At 49.4% G+C, this 20,219-nt stretch overlaps 1 protein-coding gene across 11 annotated transcripts in view; it reads left to right on the top strand.

Moving 5' to 3' along the window:
• NAV2 (neuron navigator 2) overlaps nucleotides 1-20,219 on the top strand; it is a 757,965-nt gene that overhangs the window by 436,906 nt on the left and 300,840 nt on the right. Inside the window, exon 1 of one of the 11 annotated variants that reach the window (XM_051824903.2) lies at nucleotides 16,341-16,483. The exons of 9 other annotated variants lie outside the window; for them this stretch is intronic. In XM_051824903.2, the coding sequence (XP_051680863.2) occupies nucleotides 16,412-16,483 (72 nt within the window). In that variant the 5' untranslated portion in view covers nucleotides 16,341-16,411. Of the gene's footprint in view, nucleotides 1-16,340; nucleotides 16,484-20,219 lie in introns of those variants that run through there. One more of the 11 variants, XM_070072509.1, reaches the window with a different exon arrangement.

Genomic DNA, 20,219 nt, shown 5'->3' with positions numbered 1-20,219 from the left:
CTAGTGAGGACCGCGTGCAGGTGGAAGGGATGACTCGGGGGTCTGCTTCTCCTGCACCCGTGTGCGTGGGACACCTGGATTGTTTCTGGTTCTAGGCTTCAGCCAAGCTGAGCCCTGGTGGTTGCGGGCATTTTGGGAGTAAAATAGCAAATGGGAGCATTCTCCCCCTCTTCCCCACTTCCTCTCCTCCTCTCCCTCTCTCCCCTCCTCTCCCCCTCTCCCCCTCTTCCCCCCTTCCTCTCCTCCTCCTCCTTTCTTCCCCCTCCCCTCCCCCCCTCCCTCTCATCTCTCAAATAAAAATTTTTCAAAATAGAAAGCTTTAACAGGGGAGTTACACAAAACAACTCTCAAAGTCATTGAAGGCCCTGGCCACTGTGCCAGTCAGCCTCCTTTTCCTGTTGATGGGTAGCAAGCATCCTCATGCCATGTGACGTCTCAGAGGCCCCGGTGTATCATTGATGCCCTCAGCAATCCCAGGCTCACAGGTGGGGGACTTCTAGCCCTGAATGTTTCTGTAGGATTTAGACAACAAGGAAGAGTGAAGAGGACACTCCGGGTTTTAGACCTTCACTAAATTATCGCTACAGACGCTCAGTAGGTTGTGTCCTTGTGGCCAGAGCTCTGCTAATTAGCAACAAGCCCAGGTCAACAGAAGGAACTACCCCGTGGGTCTTTGTGTGGGCAGACAGCGTGAATTGGAATCTATGCCCTACGTGATACATCAGGGGTCTCCCAAGACTGCTATACATGGCTGCAGGCTGGTGTCAGGACCGGGGGGTGGCTGAGGCATCACCCTGAGCCTCAGGGAGACTGCGGCCTGCCTCGGGCAGGACAGTCCAGCTCTGGCTTGTTTTTCCGCGGTGAAGAGGACTGAGTCCTGGAAGCAGTGACAGCAGTGAGAACAGGCGTGCAGGGGCTTCTCGGGCCCCTTCCTTTGTCTCCTCTTGCTTCATTCCACATGCACCGGAGGGGACGCCAGAGCCCTGGCGGACTGTACTTTGTGTGGCCTCCAGTGACATTCAGCAGTCAGGAGGGGCTGGCACACACCCCTTTGCACAAGAGTAATCCCAGGGAGAAATTGTCTTAACTGCCCAGCCCAGAGCCTCAGAGTCGGGGAAGAGATTGTCTCTTGGCAGCTTCCTCGAACTCAAGCGAGCCCTGTCTTCTGGAAGGACCTGCTGTTTTGATACAGGTGAGACATTAGGGATGGGTCCACACCGCTCCCGCCTCACACACACCCACCCCTCCGTGACTCGTGTCCATTGCCCCTGTGGCACAACACTGAAGCTCTCCCTGCAGAATGCAATGTGCTGTCCTTGCTGGCAGCTCTGTATGGGGCGGGGGGACTGGGCCCGCTTCTGAGGAGCCTGGGTTTTCTGGGGTCCTCTGGACTGTCCAGCTCTTGGGGCACAGCCCACAGCCTCACAAGGCAGGACCCTGGGTGGCTTCCAGGAGTCCGGGCAAGCCTGCCCCCTCCTGGCCATATCCATAGGCTTCACAGAAGTTAGAGAAGCAAGAACTTTGATTCTTTCCAACATATCAAATGGGAATGAATTCTTCTTCCTGTTTCTAAGTGGTCACCCTGGGACCTGCTCAGAAAATAGTTGTCTTGGCAAAATGGTTTTACTATGGAAATGCAGGCCCTGGACTGACGTTGGACTCAACTACCTTGAGACATGAGCTTGGTATGAGTCTAGCTTGGTGGCTTGGCGAGTCTTTGTACAGAGAGAGGGAAAAGAAAGCAAGATGGATGTGCACGTGTGTGTGTGTGTGTGTGTGTGTGTGTGTTGAGCTGTCTGAGTGTCTTTGTATCTTTTGGAAACCCTTTGTGCTTTCGTTGGAGGGTGTGAGGAAGCAAAGCTGGGTTCTCCCAGCACCTGGCATCCCAGGCTGGTCTCTAGCCTGGGGTGATTTATTTAAGCTCACCCGATCCTGGGCCAAGTGAGAGGCCGACCACAAGGAGGGCCTTCCCCCAGGACTCAGGTGGATTCTTTAATTACTGTCTCCTTAGATTGCTGCTGGGGTTCTTAGAACGGAGGATTTCAGAAGCACAAAAGGCAACATTATTTATTCAGGGAGGTTCGTTTGTTAACCCCTGAAGTGACCTTACGGTTTATTTTTCCTTGTCTGATTGCAGTCTCCCAGGTTGCTGACAGTTGGCCTTTGAAATGAGTCAGCTTTGATCCGGGGCACAGCAGCCAGACAGGTCGGTTTTACTGTCTGTGACTTAGTCCAACCAGTTTGGCAACAGAGGGGCCATGCCGTGTGGAGAGTGGCAAGTGGTGGACGCAAAATCAACCGATAAGAGTGCGGCCTGCCCCTCTGGCTATGGCCCCAGATTGGCCGCTCTCCTCTCTGCACCCAGTGGGCCCCCAGAAGGCAGCTTCCTTTGCCAGCCCGCTTCTGCCAGGGGATGGGCCTCAGGCACCTCTCCCTCCGCAGCGCCTGCTCTAGACTCCACATTTCCTCTGCATGGCTAAATGGTCAAGAGCTCATCCTCACGGCCTCCATGGGCCTTGTTCTGTTCTCTGTGAGGCTTACCTCTCCCGGGCAGAGTACTGCCTTGGCTGTTCTGGATCTTGGTCTTCTCAGAAGAGGAAGGCAGTTTGGGGCTCCACCAATGGAAGTTTGGGGTCAGGCGTATGGGCCTTGGTAGCACTGTGTGCCATGAGCCAGGCTGGTTACATTGGGGACTGCTGTAGGTGGATGTGGCTGACCTGGAATATGCCCGTTCTCTGTAGGCATGGCGACAGAGAGGGGTGGCCTCTGGACTGAGACTGCCTGCAGGTCCCAACACCATCACCTGCTAGCTCTGACGTTCAGCCACTTTGTCTTGAAAATGCAGATGAAAACAGTAACAGGATTGCACTTCCAGGGTAGTTGTGGGATTGCTTTAGAAGTGTGTGTAGGGGCTGGCATTGTGGTGTAGTAGGTTAAGCCGCCACCTGTGACACCCAAATTCTATGTGGATGCCGCTTTGAGTCTTAGCTGTTCCACTTCCAATCCCGCTCCTTGCTAATGTGCCTGGGAAAGCAGCAGAAGGTGGCTCAAGTGCTTTGGCCCCTGTACCCACATGGGAGACCTGGATGAAGCTCCTGGATCCTGGCTTTGGTCTGGTCCAGCCCTGGCAAGAGTGGCCATTTGGGAAGTGAACCAGTGAGTGGGAGATGTCTGTCTGTCTCTCTCTCTGTCTCTCCCTCTCTCTCTAACTCTGTCTTTCAAATAAATCAGTCTTAAAAAGAAGTGCATGTAAACATGTGTTGTGTGCCACATGGTGTGCACTTCATTGGTAAGAGATAAGGTCATTACTTTCATTTTAATCCTTGTCATTGTCATTTTTACCCATCATCATTCGGAGGACAAAAGCCAGGGCCTGGAGGACCAAAGCCTTGCTCTATGAATGGTCTTTATAGAAATTTGAAATACTTTCATGATACAAAGACCCATGGGAGAGACACTATGCCACCTTCTGCCTCTGAAGGGCTAGAAGGGCCAATCTCTGGGGTTCCCTGCACCAGACTAGGACCGAAACTTAATTCAGTGGAAAGAAGAACTTCCTAAGAGTCATGTGAAGGGGCTCCTACCTACCTTAGTGGGTAGGAAGGCCTCCATCCCTGGGAGTTTGGGGGGACTTGGTATGGGGCTCCTACAGTGGATCCCTGCACCAGAGAGGAATGGATTGGGCTGGAGGCCTTGGAGGCCTTTTGCACCCATCTGATCCATCTGACCCTGTGCTATTCATTTTTCTGGAAAAGTTTCACACCTGTGCAGTGCTCGTGGGGATTTCCTCCAACCTGTTGTGTTCTGTAACTGCCTCTTGCTGATGCATGGTTTAAATAAGACCATGTTCATGCTTTTAATTTTGGCTTGGGTAAATGACTAATTCCAGATACTTAGTAAACCAATCAGGCCTCATTGTGGTGGTGTAGGTTAAGAATATCACATCAGTATTTATTCATCCACAAGACTGGTTTTTGAGTGGGCACATGCAGGACCTTTGCCCTTCACATGAATCAGCCTTCTAGGAAAAACCTCAGGTGCACACATTTAGAATACACGTTTTCCAAAGTAGCCATTGACCCTAACCAGAAAACAGGCGAGCAGCTGCTTCTTCCCTAGTTCTACTAAACAGCCATTTTGATCCCAGAAAAAGAGCTCTTTCCTATACCTTCCCGGGTTTCTCATGCCTTGTGCAAAGACAGTTGTGTGTTCCAGGCTGGGGTTTATTTTTACCAGTGATACAGAGGTTTCTGCTCTTGTGCAAGATTTCATTAAGGCTCAACCAGTGGTTTACCATGGCAGGAGACTGCCAAGGTTAATGTTTCTGCAGTGCACTCCCTTCTGTTTGCTATTGGCACCCACATCTTCCCAGGTGGGCATATTGTGCTAGTGCCATCTATCAAATCTATACAACGGAATCAACAGCACATCTGCTTCACTCAGATGGAGCCCCTGATGGCTGAGAGTGTGTCAGCCCTGCCCTGCCTTAAGATGGCAGGCAGGTTAGGGGCTGCTTCCCAGGCAAGTCTTAGCTCCCCACAGTGGAGCACTAAGTCTTCATGCCCCATAGTGGTGCTCTGAGGCAGAGAGCACCCCATTACACTGCAGGGGCTCCCGTAGCTGCACAGTTTGGAACAAAAGCAGAGACCAAGAGAGCATTGTCCTTTCAAGTTATTTGCTGAAATGGTAGGAGCAGAGCTACGTGTTGAGGACTGGTGTGGGTTCAAATCCTGTGTATGGCTTCAGCAAATTCACCTACTTCTCCGGAATGTCAGTGTCCTCCTCTGTGATAAGGGGTAGTAATCCCCACCTGCTGGGCTGTTGTGAGGCTACATTGAGGTGTACCTGGTACATAAGTTGAGATAGAGCAGAGTGCTCTGGCCCAGGTAACTGTCGGGTGAATACCTGGGAGTTCCCCCAGTGGCTAGGATAACATGCAGGCCAAGGAAGGCCCCCACTCGCCTCCCTACTTTTAAAGTGGAAAAACTCTGTGTACAGCAGAACTGGTTCTTCCACCTGAATGCCGGAAAGAGCCAAGTTAAAAATAATAGCAACCTGACCCGCTTGACGTGTGTTTCCCCTGCCTCGCCCCATCTGTACAATTGGGAAATGGTCAACACACATTGGCCTTGTCCAGAAACATCTGGCAAGGGAAAAGGAGCGCTTGAATGGAGGGAGGCGGGGAAGATTGAGGGTGAGACCAGCAGAACGGGATGGTATAATGTGAGCCGTGGCCAGTTTGCTGAATGAGATTTACAGCCGACTTTGTGAATTCCAGTCTGCTCCTTGGGTCAGAGTGGGAAGAGCTGGACAGCACAGAGTTAGGCCTGGTTGTTTCTCTCATCTCTGTTGAGTTGTAGGGTCATCTGGCTGAAAGTGCAGTGTTCACACTGGTTTCATAAGACTCAGTTGAAGAAGGGAATATGCAAAATAATTTTCAGTTATGGCTTTACCAAACATGTCTAGTTGGCTGGGATTCTTTTTGAAAAAAGAAAAGATTTATTTATTTGAAAGGCAGGGTGACAGAGAGAGGGGGAGATAGAGTGGGATTTTTTTTAATCTCCCCAAATAACCACAACAGCTAGGTCTGGGCCAGGTCAAAGCCAGGAACTCCATCCAGATTTCCCATAAGGGTGGCAGGGGCTCAAACGCTTAGGCAGGCTTCTGCTGCATTCCCAGGTGCATCAGCAGGGAGCTGGATTGGAAGCAGAGCAGCCAGGACTCAAATTGGCATTTTGATATGAGATTCTGGCCTTACAAGCAGCAGTGTAACCTGCTGTGCTGCAATTCTACCCCCTTGGGTTCTGTTGTTGTTGTTGTTGTTTTTTTTTTTTTTTTAAGATTTATTTATTTGAAAGGCAGTTACAGAGAGAGGTGGGGGGGGGGAGGACAGAGAGAGAGAGAGAATCTTCCATCCATCCACTGGTTCACTCCCAAAATGGCCATAACAGCCTTGTCTTGGCCAGACAAAATCCAGGAGCTGGATCCAAGTCTCCCACATGGGAGGCAGGGGCCCAAGCACTTGGGCCATCTGCTGCTGCTTTCCCAGGTGCACTAGCAGAGAGCTGGATCAGAAGTGGAGCAGCCGGGACTCGATCTAGCATCCATATGGGATGCCAGTATCCCAGGTGGTGGCTTTGCCAGCCCCAGCCCTTAGGATTCTTTTAATCTCTGTGAGCTATCCCTTGCACAGACCATAGTGTAGCAGCCGTTGAAGTTCTGAGTCCTGAATCTTGTAATATGGAAGTGCTTGGTGAATCCTCAGCAAAGGATTGTCTTCTTTCATCCATTTGAAATGCAAGGTAGATTTTATTCCATCTTGAGGTCGTTTATCAGTGGCTGAATCTAGATGGTATTAGAAAGGAAGACCCTGTTACTCAGAATATTGTGATAACCAGGACATTGTATTTCCTGGCTGTGTTGGATGACAAATGACAAAGTGAATCATGTGTTCTGTGATTGCTTTCTTTGTAGTTCATCAAATGCAGCCATCCTTCATTCTCATTGACCATCCATCCATCTAATAGATAATTATTGGCACTTGAGTTGACACTAAGCTTATAAGAGAATGGGGAGATAATGATAATAAATACTGGCCCCAAAGATCTTAACAGGTGAAACAAGAGATAAGACACTTAAGTAACTGGATGAGAGGGCCAAGGAACAGTTTTGGGGGGAAGAGTGGCATCTGAACCCAGTGCTGTCTGCTGAGAAATCCACAGGGTCCCAGTTTGCAAAGAAGGTGCATTCCCACTATAGGAGTAAAGGCCCAGAGGCTGCGAAGAAGTGGTTCTCTATGAGGAATCACCAATAGTTGTGTTGGGCTGAGTTTGGGGGTTGGGGGATGGGAGGGAGAAAAGTGAGAAACCAGAGGCACCTGCTCAATTAGCAGTCTTTTGAAAGTCCAGGAATTGGGACTTGGCTCTGTAGGTGCTGGGAATGCTTGCTTGGGAGGTGTGGTCTGGGGAATACTTTGGGGGGCCTCACTGGAGCCAGTATCCATGCTATGAAAGGTCTCCCTGTTTGGAAGAGTAGATGTTAGCTGAAAAGCTGGGGCAGCCTCAGTGGCAGGTGGTGGCTGCTTCAGCAAGGCTGGGCATTCGTAGTTCCACCCACATTTTCTCCCCTCATGGCTTTTTTCTTTTCAATCCTCTCCTTTTCAAATTTTCTCACTTTTCTTGTTTTTCTGCTCTCTCGGGCATTCCTGTAAAACCTAGTCTGCAGCAGCCCCACTCAACCTTTGTTCCCCTAGGAGTACGGGAGTTTGGAGATGGCGTTCCGCCTCTCTGGCCTCTTCTATCTTTGGAATCTGTCCCTTGGCTATAAATAAGGCTGTTGCTTGGTGCCAGTATTGATGGTATTTGCAGCTGTCCTCTGGGAGATGGTCTCAGACGAGTAACCCATTTTCAAGAGGACATGGCCATTAGGTGACAGCTATTTCTGGGTCCTATTGACTGGGGCCAAACCTGAACTGTCACTGACATGAAAATTTCATGAGCTGTGAGCTGCCTTTCTTTATCAGGCTGTTTCTTTCCATTTATCTGAAATGGCCAACCGTGTTCATCAAGGTTCTTCAAGGAGATGAGCCACGAAATCTTGAGGAACTCTTGTGTTCTGGCTACTGGCCCTCCCAGGCCTGGTCACTCGAAACCAGGGCCTTCACATCTGCATTTCACAGCAGGCAACACTGAGGGTCAAAAGGTGAAGCTGCTTGCCAGAGTCACCAGCTCAGTTTTGTAAGTGAAAGAGCCAGAATTCAGCCTGACTTTTGCCCGGTCTCAAAGCCTAGATAATTTCCATGAAACCGTGCGTGTCTCATTTCTGAACCTGGAATGTCCCCACAGAGGGTTTTATTTATTGACTTTCCCCTGATAGTTCGGCCACTTGGAGTTATGTAGTGGATTGAACGTGCAGTTTTTAAAAGCTCATTCATGCTGAATTTGCTTTAGTAGCTACTGTGTTCTGTGTTTATAGAATTTCTTTCCCATACCCTTGTATGAAAATAAGCAAGGCCCCTAAAATGCCAGACAAGATTCCTTTTGGCTTTCTAACCTAACGGGTTTTATAAATGACTGAATTCTCCAGTGAACTTATCATTGGGAAATATTCCTTTCCTGACTTTAGTTTCTCCATCAAAGGGATGTTGCCCTATAAGTGATAACTGTTTCGTAGTGGCCTTGACATTGAAGTTCTGGGTAGGAAATGGTGCTGCACCGCTCACCTCTCCTGTCATCAGACCCGTTTCATCTCAAGTACCTGTACTTCTTCGACTTACAGTTTGGAGCATGATTGGGCCTGGGGCCCTGGAGGCTGAACCCCTTGATCTCTCACATTCATGGCAATTCCTAGAAGGAAGAAGCTATGATGATTGAGCACCTGGGCTTTGAAAGCTGAAGCTCTTGGTCGAATATCGGCCTTGCTTCTTGTAAACTGCTGGACCTTAGTCCAGGTCACATCTCTGAATCTCAGCTCTCTTTAAAATGGAGAACTTATTTTAGTATTCTGGTATTGTTTTTGCGTGCTGTTACCATATGCTGATACTCTGATAGACAGGAGAAGGCAATGCTGGAGATTCTTCCTTGTGGGTCACGCTTCGAGGCTGCTGCTACGGTTGCTTTTTAATAGAGATTTTTCTGAATATTAAGAAGTAACTTGAGTACCAGTGAAGCATTCCTCTCTCCTCCCTTCAGAGATAACTTCTGGTAGCTCTCCAGGTGACCTGCCAGCTAACCCTGGCTGGGCATCAGACTCCTCTGGAGAACTTTGAATGCAAGGAAATGCAGATGGCTGGCTCATTCAGACCTACTGGCTTATACGCTTCTAAAGGTGGGCCCAGACACCTGTGTGTTTTGTAGGCTGCCCCGGGGCCTCTGATGCAAGACTGTAGGTCGTAGCTGGAACTGGGACTACTTGCACCACCAGAATGTTGAGCAAGTGCAATGTGTGGATAGTGCACGGAGCTCCTTAAAGGTTTCCTGCCGGAGGATGAAAGTCCTGGTAGCCTGCAGAATTGATCACTGTAATTTGCAAAAGACAGTCTCAAATAAGAAACTAGACTGTCCTTCCTACATAGGAATCAAAGCTCCAAAGTGGAATTCTGCACAGAACCCTACGGAGGGAGAGGGGAAAGTGTCAGCCTTCCTCCTACACCCGCTGGGAGCTACTCACTTGGATGGTACCTTCTTGTTCCTGCTTTCCTGAAAGCTGGGTCTTTGTTTTGTGCGTGCTTTGAAACCCCTTCGTGAGTCCCAGGATGTACCCCCGTGTGTGCTGTCTCCAAGGAGACACTCAGATCCCTGCCCCAATGATAGGGGCTGCAGGCCAATGCCAACCAGTAAGTGTTTCCCGGTGCCACCAGCAAAGCCATCAGCCATACCCTCCTCTCTCTCTACTTTCAGAGGAGGAGTCAGACCCCAGACTGCAGGGTTCCTAACTACAGACGTGTTCATTGTGAGCTCCCCAGTGACCCTACTGACGCTCCCAACTGCCCCTAGGTTTGAGAGGAAGAGGATGTGTCACAGCGCAGTGTTCTCCAGTGCTAAACTCAAAGAAGTCCACTGCACACTTTCACTTTCTATGCCCCCCATGTGATAGCTTAGAAACGCATCCCAACCGGCCATCTGTCTGATATATCCCTTTGAAATGCTGCATTTTGTTCATTTGCCGCACACTCACTTCGATAACCTACATCCGTGTTATTGATGTCTCTGCTTAAGCCAAGGTTTAGAAGCAGCCCCTCTGTCATGCTGAGTTAACTTTGTACTGGCTGATGGCTTGTCAAGTTAAAGGATCTTGGTGTTGGCACCTGGCTATGACTCCTTACACAAGTGTTTTCACCTCTGTGAACCCCAGCGCCTTGATGAGTGAAGTGGGATCAGGCATAAAAACTAACTGTAGGATTGAGGGGATTTAATGTGACAGATGCATATTGAGGACTCAGGGCCTGACACACAGGAAGTGTTCAGTGGTACCCATTGTCCGATTCAGTTCAGCTAAAACTCTAGCCATCCTTACAAATGCATTCATCTGGGGACAGCCAGATGGAGGGGGGACAGTCCTTGGGGACACACTACTCCGGTGCAGTCAGCTCTTGTCTAGAAGCCACCAAAGGAAAGTCTCATTGAGAACGGAGCACAAAAGCAGGGGTCACAAGAGCTAAGTGAATTAAGCAAGTTATCAGGCAGCAGAAAATGCAGTTATATTTGCATCTACGAAGCAGATGGCCAGCACGAGAATGATTAAGTTAGCTTTATTACATTTGGGGAAATTAATTTGTCACTTTATTATTTTTTTCTTTGTACATGTAAAAAGATGTGATTTTGTTATCTCTGGCAAAAGTGATTTGTAGACAGAGTTTATCCTTTAATGGAAAACAAGAGATATGGTGGGATCTTTAAAAACAATCATCTTCTAATTGTCTATTAATAGTGTGATTATGAGGAATGTGGCCCAGAGAACGGAAATGCTGCCACCTATTGCTGGTAAAAACTGGCTTGTAGTTCCTGTCCTAAGTAGGATTCTTTTTTTCTCCTAAAGATCCTCATATCTGGGCCTCTGAATATGTAATTCATTTTGGAGACATTTCCAAGACTACTGAAGTTCTTAGGATCAGGTGTTTTCTGATTGATAAGACTAATTATAATGTGTCACATCGTGTTTTCACCTGGTCAACTTGAGGGACCCTCAGGCGTTTTGCTCCTTCTTTTCAACGGTGAGGAAGAACCAAATGCAGAATCTGTAAGAACAAATGAACAAATGGGATCTTTTGAGTGAGGGCTCAGGATTGTTAGCTGGGAGATTCCCAACACTTGTTCTTTGGGCACAAACCGTTCTTTCATGGTCCTTTTGAATGGATCAAAGCAAATTCTGGAGGTTTGAATGGCTTCTTGTTTGTTAAATCCTTTTATCCTTAATAGTTACTAATGAGCATTCTAGGAAATCCACTGTGCAGGAAGAGTTTCTTGTACAAACTAACTAGGGTATAAACTTTATATACGTATTCCCATGTATGTTGTCTGTGAGTGTGTGTGTGGATACACCCCCATGTGAAAATTTCCGAACTTCTGTGGTCTTAAACGTGAGGTTAGCATTCAGCCGGTGAGACAGCTATATACACTTGTTATCCCCGGCGGGATGAAGAATTGGGTTGTCAACCTTTGTTGCACAGCACTGTCAACTGGGGAGCTTTGTACTTGTCCTTTTATAGATATGCTTTGCATTTAAGCATGGGTTTATCTTCACAGAGAAGTCATGAAGGTGGTGTGGAAAGTTGCCACAGACCCCATCCCACTGCTAACAACTTAGCACACATACCCTAGCTAAGGGACCGTCCTTGAAACAGCCGCAGCCAGAGCCCAAGCCTGTGTTCAGATACCCATAGTTTTTATCTAATGTCCTCTCACTGTCCCAGGACCCCATCCAGGGTACCCTTAGAAGTAGTGGTCGGTCTCCTTAGGCTTCTCTGGGCTCTGGCAGTTTCTCAGGCTTGGCTTGTTTGGGATGCCCTGGACAATTTGGAGGTGTGTGCTACTCGGGCATTTTGTAGACTGTATTGACCCCCCCCCCTTGCTCCCCAGTTGTGATTGGTGTGATGCTTTTCTTGTGGTTAGACTGGGGCTGTGAGTGTTGGAGAGGAATTGCTGTTGGCATCACCTAGTGTCTCTCAGCAGGACTTGCTAATGCTTGTGTTGGTTCTGATGTCCTGGCTAAGGCAGTGTTTGTCAGGATTCTCCACTGGGAAGTTCCTCCCTCCCTCCTTTCCTTGCTATACTGTTTGTGCAGCCCACACTGACCCTTGAGAGCAGAATATCCACCGAAGTTATCTGGTGTTATTTTTGCATGGGAGTGTTTTCTCTTTTCCTCATTTATTTATTCAATTATGCCTTTTATGTTTGTTTGAAAGGCAGAAACAGGGAGAGAGGCAGGTAGACAGACAGAGAGATGTTCTGTTCTCTAGGTCACTCCCCAAATGTCCAGACCAACCAGGCCTGGGCCAGGAGAAGCCAGGAACCGGGAACTCAATGCCAGTCTCATGTTGGCGGCAGGGGCCCAGCTGCTTGAGCCATGGCCTGCTGCTTCCAAGGATGCGCATTAGCAGGAAGCTGGATTCTGGAGGAGAGCCAGGAGCATGCACAGGCACTTCAGTGTGGGATGTAGGTGTCCCAGTGGCACCTTCACCACTACACCACGGTGCTTTTTTTTTTTTTTTTTTTTTTTAGCCTTAGAATGAATCCAGGGCTGTGTGTTTCAATTTCCGAGTTACCATCCCATACTACTTTGTTTTGTTGTGCCAATTGTTTTGAGGCTGGCCAGCTTTGGCCGCTGGGAGCTCTCTCAGTTGGCTCCTATGTTCCTTTGTGTTTTGGTGTGGGGATCCATCCTTATTTTGTGACACTATAATGTGCTTCAAGTTATCTTGATTATTTCCTGCACCAGTGCAAGAATCGGCTATTTTTTTTTTTAATTTTTTTTTATTTTTGACAGGCAGAGTGGACAGTGAGAGAGAGACAGAGAGAGAAAGGTCTTCCTTTGCCGTTGGTTCACCCTCCAATGGCCGCCGCTGCAGCCGGCGCACCGCACTGATCCAATGGCAGGAGCCAGGATCCAGGTGCTTTTCCTGGTCTCCCATGGGGTGCAGGGCCCTAGCACCTGGGCCATCCTCCACTGCACTCCCTGGCCATAGCAGAGAGCTGGCCTGGAAGAGGGGCAACTGGGACAGAATCCGGCGCCCCGACCGGGACTAAAACCCGGTGTGCCGGCGCCGCAAGGTGGAGGATTAGCCTATTGAGCCACGGCGCCGGCCTAAGAATCGGCTATTTCTCCAAGGAGCCCTGAGTCCTTTATTGGTTGGAGAATAGTGTTAGAAACCACGATCTGGGTGCTAGAGGTGCTTGTTACTACCTGGGTATCATTGCTTTTAGACCCTTCAGCTTGGAGAACAAAGAAATATATGTGTGTAGGGGCCGGCATTGTGACACAGAGGGTCAGGCCGCTGCCTGTAGCGCTAGCAACCAATATGGACACTGGTTCGAGTTCTGGATGCTCCATTTCCAATACAACTCCCTGCTAATATGCCTGGGAAAGCAGCAGAGGATGGCCCAGGTCCTTGGGCTCCTGTACCCATGTGGGAGACACGGATGGAATTCCAGGCTCCTGGCTTCAGCCTGGCCCAGCCCTGGCCATTGTGGCCATCTGGGGGTGAACTAGCTGATGGAAGATCTTTCTCTCTCTCTCTCTTTGTCTCTGTGTCTCCCTCTCTGTGTAACTCTGCCTTTCAAATAAATATTTTTTTTACAATGTGAAGTATCTATGTGTATACTAACCTTTGCATATATACATATATAAATATTATATTTAGAGTAAGTTAAACATTAGTTTATACTGATAAGTCAGTTGTAAAGTATATGACGGTTTGGTTTATAAAGGAAAATTAGTTTTAGTTTCTGTAGTCTCTGATTCTGATCTGTTACCATTTTGATCATTCTAGCTTTCCTGTTCTGTTTGTAGCCTTCAGTCCAACAGTAGGAAACCCCTCTGAAGTTTATGGAACACACATGTCTGGGCCCTGTACCTACCTGGGACCTGGGCATCTGTATTTCAGTAAGCTCTGGGCAGGTGGAATTCTCGCAGCACAGGCTCTCATGATGTCATGTATTTCACCTTTGAAGCGTTTGTCACCAGTGCCCTTGGACATCTTTTAATAATGTCTTACTCGGTATCTTTCTTTGATTTCTGTTTGTCACTCCCTCAAGATGATAAGCTCCAGGTCAGTTTTGCTCATCTTTCTGGCCCCATTAAGGCACATGGTGGGTGCTTAATTAATGGGTATCTGTTGATTGAATGGGTAGAATTACACACAGCACTCATGAGCAGGAGGAGAATAATGTGTATGACTTACCGAACCCTTCCTACCTGCCAAAGGCCTTTCTAGTTGTTTTCAACATGTTGTCCAGTTTGGGGCCTTGAATCCTTGTCCCGCTGTGCCTGTCACCGGAGTGCCCACTGGCCTGGAAGGAGCTGTGTGGGTGGCCCGGCAGGAGTCAGAAGGGGAGAAATGGGAGCACCCATTTTAGAGTCTCACCCAGGCCCCATTAGGAAATTGGCTACAATTTGGTTTGGGAAGGGAGAATTTTTTTTCCCTGCCTTTTCATGCTCACAATGAAGGTGACATTGATTTACAAGTCAGTGGGCTGGAGCAGGGCAGGGAGGCTTCTGTGGGTGGAAAAGATCAATTAAATGATTATCCCAGCTGCCATACACTAATGCCTTTCTTACTGAGCTTCAGAATCAGGAAGCAGAAGGCTACCGCATTTAGCCTTTTCCAGGAAATCTAATTACCAACTTTGTGATGCCAAGTTTCATTAGCTCGGGAGAGTTGATCTCAGTGGCTGGCAGTTTCTGTCCCCGTGGAAAGTTTTCCACTGGCCACCTGGAATTCTCAGACGCTGCCTCCTCTTCCTTTTGGGTGCTCTTGTTGCAGTTTTGTAAGGACAATCCTTTTGTGATGAAAAGAGAAATCTTTTTGTGAATTTTTTATCTGGGCTGTAAAGGGGCTGGTACTTAAAGCTTGTCAAGCAGTCAAAAAAAGATTTATTGAATTCCAACTGTGGAGCAGGCCTTGAGATAATGGCTGGGGATTCTACTACTGAGCAAAATAGACACCTGTTGTCTCTAGACTGGAATCTTCCATCTCGAGCACTCCTCTGGTAGCTTAGAGGATCCTGAACTGTAGTGTGCAGGGGCCACATGTGGAGGACTCGTTCAAACCCGGACTGCTGGGCTCTACCCCTGGGGTTTCTGAGTCTGCAGGTCTGGGGTAGGGCCTGAGAATCTGCATTTCTAACAAGTTGGCAGGTGATGCTGGCGCTGCTGGTCTCAGTGGGACCCCTCACCGCCCTGAGTCTTTGCCTGGCTGTCCCCTTCTTATCCGTTGGGTCTCCTCTTAACCCATTGGGATCAAATGTTGCCTCCTAGAGAGGCCATTCTTGATTTTTCTCCCTCAGTGTCTACTTCTCGCCATTCACTCTCTTTGCCATAGTGTGACAGCATTTACTAGGTTCTGGTTTTGGTTCGCATATTTGTTTATTGCCGTTTGGTCTCTTTCTCCTACCCCTTACCCTCAATAGACCAAAGTCTCAAGAGATCATTTATTCACTGTTGAGTTATTCAAGCTTGGAAAGTGCTTGTGGTAGAACGCATGCTCAATAAATACCCTCATGAATGAAATAATTTCACATGCAATGAGTTTTACATGGGAGAGGTATGGGTTGTCGAGGGAGTGTAACAGGTACACCTCAGGTGGAACAAAGACTGCATAGCATCCTACTTGGAGTCCTGCCTGGATTTGGGCTTTTTGCCTATTTTAGGCACAGCACACCAGCATTTTGTTTGCACCAGCACAGACATAGGATTGACCGTAGGATAATCTGCATTTATTTAGATTTTTCATAGCCTTTCTGTGATCCTGTCCACTTTGAAAAAAGGCACTCTCGTGACCAGCCAAGAATTGAGTCCAGCAGGGAACTCTCATCAAACTGGCCTGGTTTGCAGCCAAGCTGATGGGCCCCTGGCTCTGAGGTTGGCCGGGGGAGAGGCCAGAACGAGACTGCTGCTTCTGTGACCTTTCTTCCTCCTGATGTCGACCCTGTCCCCTGCTTGAAACCTGGAACCTGGTGCCCTGCCAATGCCTGGGTCGCCTTTTCCAAACCTGTGCAACACGGAGTGATGGCTTCCGGCTTCCTTGCCAGGGGTGAGACCTGTGGGTGAAACACACAGACTCCGGGCCTTTAAGAGCAGTGGGGGCAGCCACTTAAGAGTGAGGGTCAGGCCAAACTCGGGACAAGTGGCTGCACCTTGCCACTCAAGTGCCAAGGAAGGTTGTCAAACCGCCCTGCAGAACCAAAAGTTCTTGTGTGGCTTTAGCAGCCACAGCCTGGGCGAAGTGTGCACAGCATAGTGCATCCTTGCCCGGCCTGTGCCAGAATGGGCCGAGAGCGTAGTGGGGGTGGGGGGGCAGGTTTGTTTGCCTGGGGCTGCCAAAGACACTGTGATTGATTTATTTCCCCAAGTGTGTCATGCAAATGTAAGCACAGAGCCAGATTATTTCGGAGGGTGAGGGGATTTGGCAGGGGAGATAGAGATGGAAGAATTTCAGCAGTCTGGACTCAGAGCAGGGGCCAGAGCGCCCGTGCCCCTGCCCCCGCCCCCGTGTCCACTCCGCGGGTTGGGGTAACCTAAGCTGCAGCTATTCAGGAGGTGGCCTGTGTAAGAAAATCTGACCGCAGCGGGTACATGACTTCAGCTAAAATTAACCTTCGAGGCTTCTCACGCCTCCGCACTGCTTTGAATCAGACACCCCCGGAGAGGGCCCAGGCTGTTGACTGCTGAGGACCGTGCTGCCCTGGCTCAAGCCATGCCCATAAGCATCAACCTATGGGTCCCCACCCGGGGTCAGAGTCGGGATTCCTGCGAGCATTATAAAGTGGTAAGCGACCACAAGGGACGCTGGCAGGGTCTCTGGGGGAGACCAAGAAGTCTTTTTGACTGGGGCTTGTGGTGAGAGGTGGTTCTCCTTTCTTTCCCATGCTGGGTGGGACTATGAGCCCTCCGGGTGGGTGTTTCCTCTGCGGAACATTTTGCTGATGTCGCTGCCGCCTCTTCCTTGGCTTTTGTTTATATCTTCATCTGTCCTCCCAACTTGAGGGCTGGGTGGTGTATTTTTAGAGCAGGTAGAGAGGGATTTGTCTGAGATTTGGTGGTGGCCTGAGAAAACACAATTGCATAAACCAAAAGCCAGATAGGGGTGTGGTGGGGTCACGGTTAGCAACAGGTGCAGCTGGTTTCAGTCTGTTTTTTTAAACCATTGAGCCCCAGCAGGTGCAAATTGGGAGAAAGATGGGTTTTTGTTAAGCCTTGGAAGGAAGAGTTGTCAGGGAGCTCTGCAGTCACCAAGGACTAACTTGGGTGCCCCTGGAAGTGATTTGCTGTCTAGTGAGACCCTGGAGTGGCACAGGAAGGGCGTCCCTTCCCTGTCCCTCCCTGGCCAGGGCAGCCTCGATGGGACCTTTCAAGCCGGAAGACAGCTGCCTCGCTGGCTTTTCCTTTGCTGTGGAGAATCTGTTTGGGAGCTTGTGTTCACAGAGCTAAAAGGCAAAGGCGCCTCTCTTCCCTCATGCTTCCTTAACCTTCAGGTAACTGATGTAGCTCCAGGGCGGGTGGCAGTCAGGATGTCATGGGTGTGGGCTGAGTGGGCTGGGAGGGGCACAGCTTTACAACGGGGCGGGGGGGCTCCTCCTCAGTTGCTTCCTTGCGCAAAAATGATGCCGTTCATCCTTCCCCTTCCAGAGTGTACCCCCACTCTCCTTGCCCGCCCCCCGCCCCCAATATCCAACCCAGCATTAGAATTCTAGGATGATGTGTCAGGGGCTTATTTTCCTGGGAACTGTGTGCTTCTCTTTTTTGCTTAATGATTACCGTGCATAACGGACCTTGGCATGATTGATGGTGAAGTGTTTAAGCTTCCACAGCATTTGCTTTAGTGAGCAGGTACTCCGTGTGGCCCTTTATAAACAAGGATATGAGTGATGTGCTATGAATGATGAGGGGGGGAAAATCCCTGCACGATGCTACTTTTTGACACAGTTTTGAGGTCATTTTGCATGTGAGCTGTCCTCCTGAGTCCTCTGAATCTTTGATATTCTCTTGTTGGCTCATTAAAGGTGGAAGACTGCTAGGGTACAGGACCTGGGTTTCTTTTGCCCACGATGAATGGGGCTGTCTTTGGGTGGGTGTCTGCTAAGTCTGGGGGTCTAGGCTCACCGCCCCGGTGAAGCAGGATGTGGGTTCAAAGCTGACTTTTGGTAGGAGGAATCCCTGTGTGTCTTTCTGAACTTTGATGAGCTCATCTTGCATGTGCATGGGGATTTCCATCCCCTGTTGAACCTGGCTGCGTAGACACGGAGCTCCCTTTTTAGGAACAGAGGATTCCCTCTGGTTGTCATCCTAGAACTCGGTCCGCACTCTGGCCGTGTGTGTGATCTGGCCTGAGTGTTGTCACTGCCCCATGACCGCAGCCTGGATGGCCTGCTCTGTCCCGCCAAGGTCACGAGCCTCCGCTGTGACCCAGGAAGAAAGCCGGCTGTGCACGCTTCCCAGGATGGTGGGGAGGTTCCGATGGCAGTGTGTCTTGGAGAAACAGCCACGCTGCTGTTCTTGGGACTTTATTCTTCTTGATTTAAGCGGGGCTTGCTTCCAGGACTGTGACAATAAAAACGTCCCGTTGTGCCAGTTGTTCTTTTGTGCTCTGGGCCAGGTTGTCCGTGGGTAGGGGAGACGCCCCTTCTTTCCTGGGTGTGAGCTTGGTTTCTGGTCGGCTGCCTATCCAAGCCTAACATGAAAACACAGCAATTCTGCCATGCCCCGGAGCGCTGACCTCTGGCTGGAGAAGGACTTGGGCCACTGAGGTCACTCCCACTGTGACCGAGTCTGGGCCATGGAGTGGCTGAGAAAGGAAAGAGGCTCCCAAAAGGGGGAGGAGCAGGGAGTGCGTTCCTAGGGCAGGGACCTGCCGGCCACTGCTGGGAATTGCCTGCCTGCTGGCCAGGTTTTGTTTTGTTTTGTTTTGTTTTGTTTTGTTTTCCCTTCAAGCCTTTAACACACTGCTTTCCCACAAATGGCACATCAGCGTCCTTGGCAGGTCCTGGGCCTCTCTGCCCAATGGGACAGAGCGCCCTGACCACTTAGGAGAATGTCTGATCTTCCTGAGCCTGCCTTCATGAGCACCCTTACCCTTTGGGAATACAGACACCTGTGCTCACAGGGGCTGCCCATGGTCCGCCTCCTCCAGGTTAACTGGTGCGCCACCCGCCATTACTGTTCCCATTTCACGATGAAAAACTGCGATGGGAGTGTTTGAGGGACTTGCTGGGACTGGGATACGTTGAGAAGTGATGGCAGAATTTCATCTCAGATCTGGCTTCACATTTTATATGTAACGGCCGAGTGACATTTCCTCTTTGTTACTAAGATAACATCCAGGAAGTTTATGGTTGATAGAATAATTTTTGAAAAAGATTATTTACTTATTTATGTGAAAGTGAGAGTTACAGAGGGAGGGAGGGAGGGAGAGAGAAAGATCCTGCACCTGCAAGTTAATTACCCCAGATGGCCCCAGTGGCCAGGGCTGGGCCAGGCTGAAACCAAGAGCTTCTTCTTCATCTGCCACTTTGATGCAGGTGTCCAAGCACTTGGGCCATCTTCCACTGCTTTCCCAGGTGTGTTAGCAAGGGCCTGGATCAGAAGTGGAGCAGCCAGGAATCAAACCGGTGCTCACATGGGTTGTTGGCGTTGTTGAAGACAACACCAGCCCTGGTTTATAAATTTCTTTTTTTTTCTTAAGATTTATTATTTATTTGAAAGAGTTACACACAGGGAGAGGGAGAGAGAGAGGGAGAGAGGGAGAGAGGGAGAGAGGGAGAGAGGTCTTCCATCCATTGATTCACTCTCCAATTGGCTGCAATAGCCGGAGCTGCACCTATCTGAAGCCAGGAGGCAAGAGCTTCTTCTGGGTCTTCCACACAGGTGCATAGGCCCAAGGACATGGACCATCTTCTACTGCTTTCCCAGGCCATAGCAGAGAGCTGGATTGGAAGTAGAGCAGTGGGGACTGGAACTATGACTCAAACCAGAGCCCATATGACACTGCAGGCTGCGGCTTTACCTGCTACGCCACAGTGCCGGCCTCGGGTTTATAGACTTTCAACAAGGAATATCTGTTCATCAAAGCGTGTGCTTGGGGGGCGAGGGGGTTAGACATTTTCCAATCACTCATTCCACGGTCAGTGCTTGTGGTTTCTTATTTTTGGTTGGTACATCCCTTATATTAAAAAGTCCATTTTTATTCATATGTATATTTATACGTAAGCATACATTTCCTGGGGGCCCTAAGTTACTCCCCACCTCACTCTTTGGGTGAAAACAGAACAGAGGACTGACTGCACTGCCTTGCTTTTGCTGTATGCCCCATCTCTGCCCCTCACCCCGAAAAGGGGACTCTCCTTGAGGTCCTCTGGGGATCTGCTTCTCCCAGATAACTCAGGCTGTTGAATAATCTTTCCAAGACACTCTGGCAAAAGATCTCTGCGAGTGAGATCCCAGTGGAAGGAATGGGTCATCAAAGAGGGAGGTACCTTTCTCTGAAGGGAGGAGAGAACCTCCACTTT

This window comes from Oryctolagus cuniculus, chromosome 1 (genome assembly GCF_964237555.1).
Source record: "Oryctolagus cuniculus chromosome 1, mOryCun1.1, whole genome shotgun sequence".
Classification (NCBI taxonomy): domain Eukaryota; kingdom Metazoa; phylum Chordata; class Mammalia; order Lagomorpha; family Leporidae; genus Oryctolagus; species Oryctolagus cuniculus.
The sequence above is the reverse complement of the archived record's forward strand: the minus strand, read 5'-3'. Positions and strand labels throughout refer to the sequence as shown.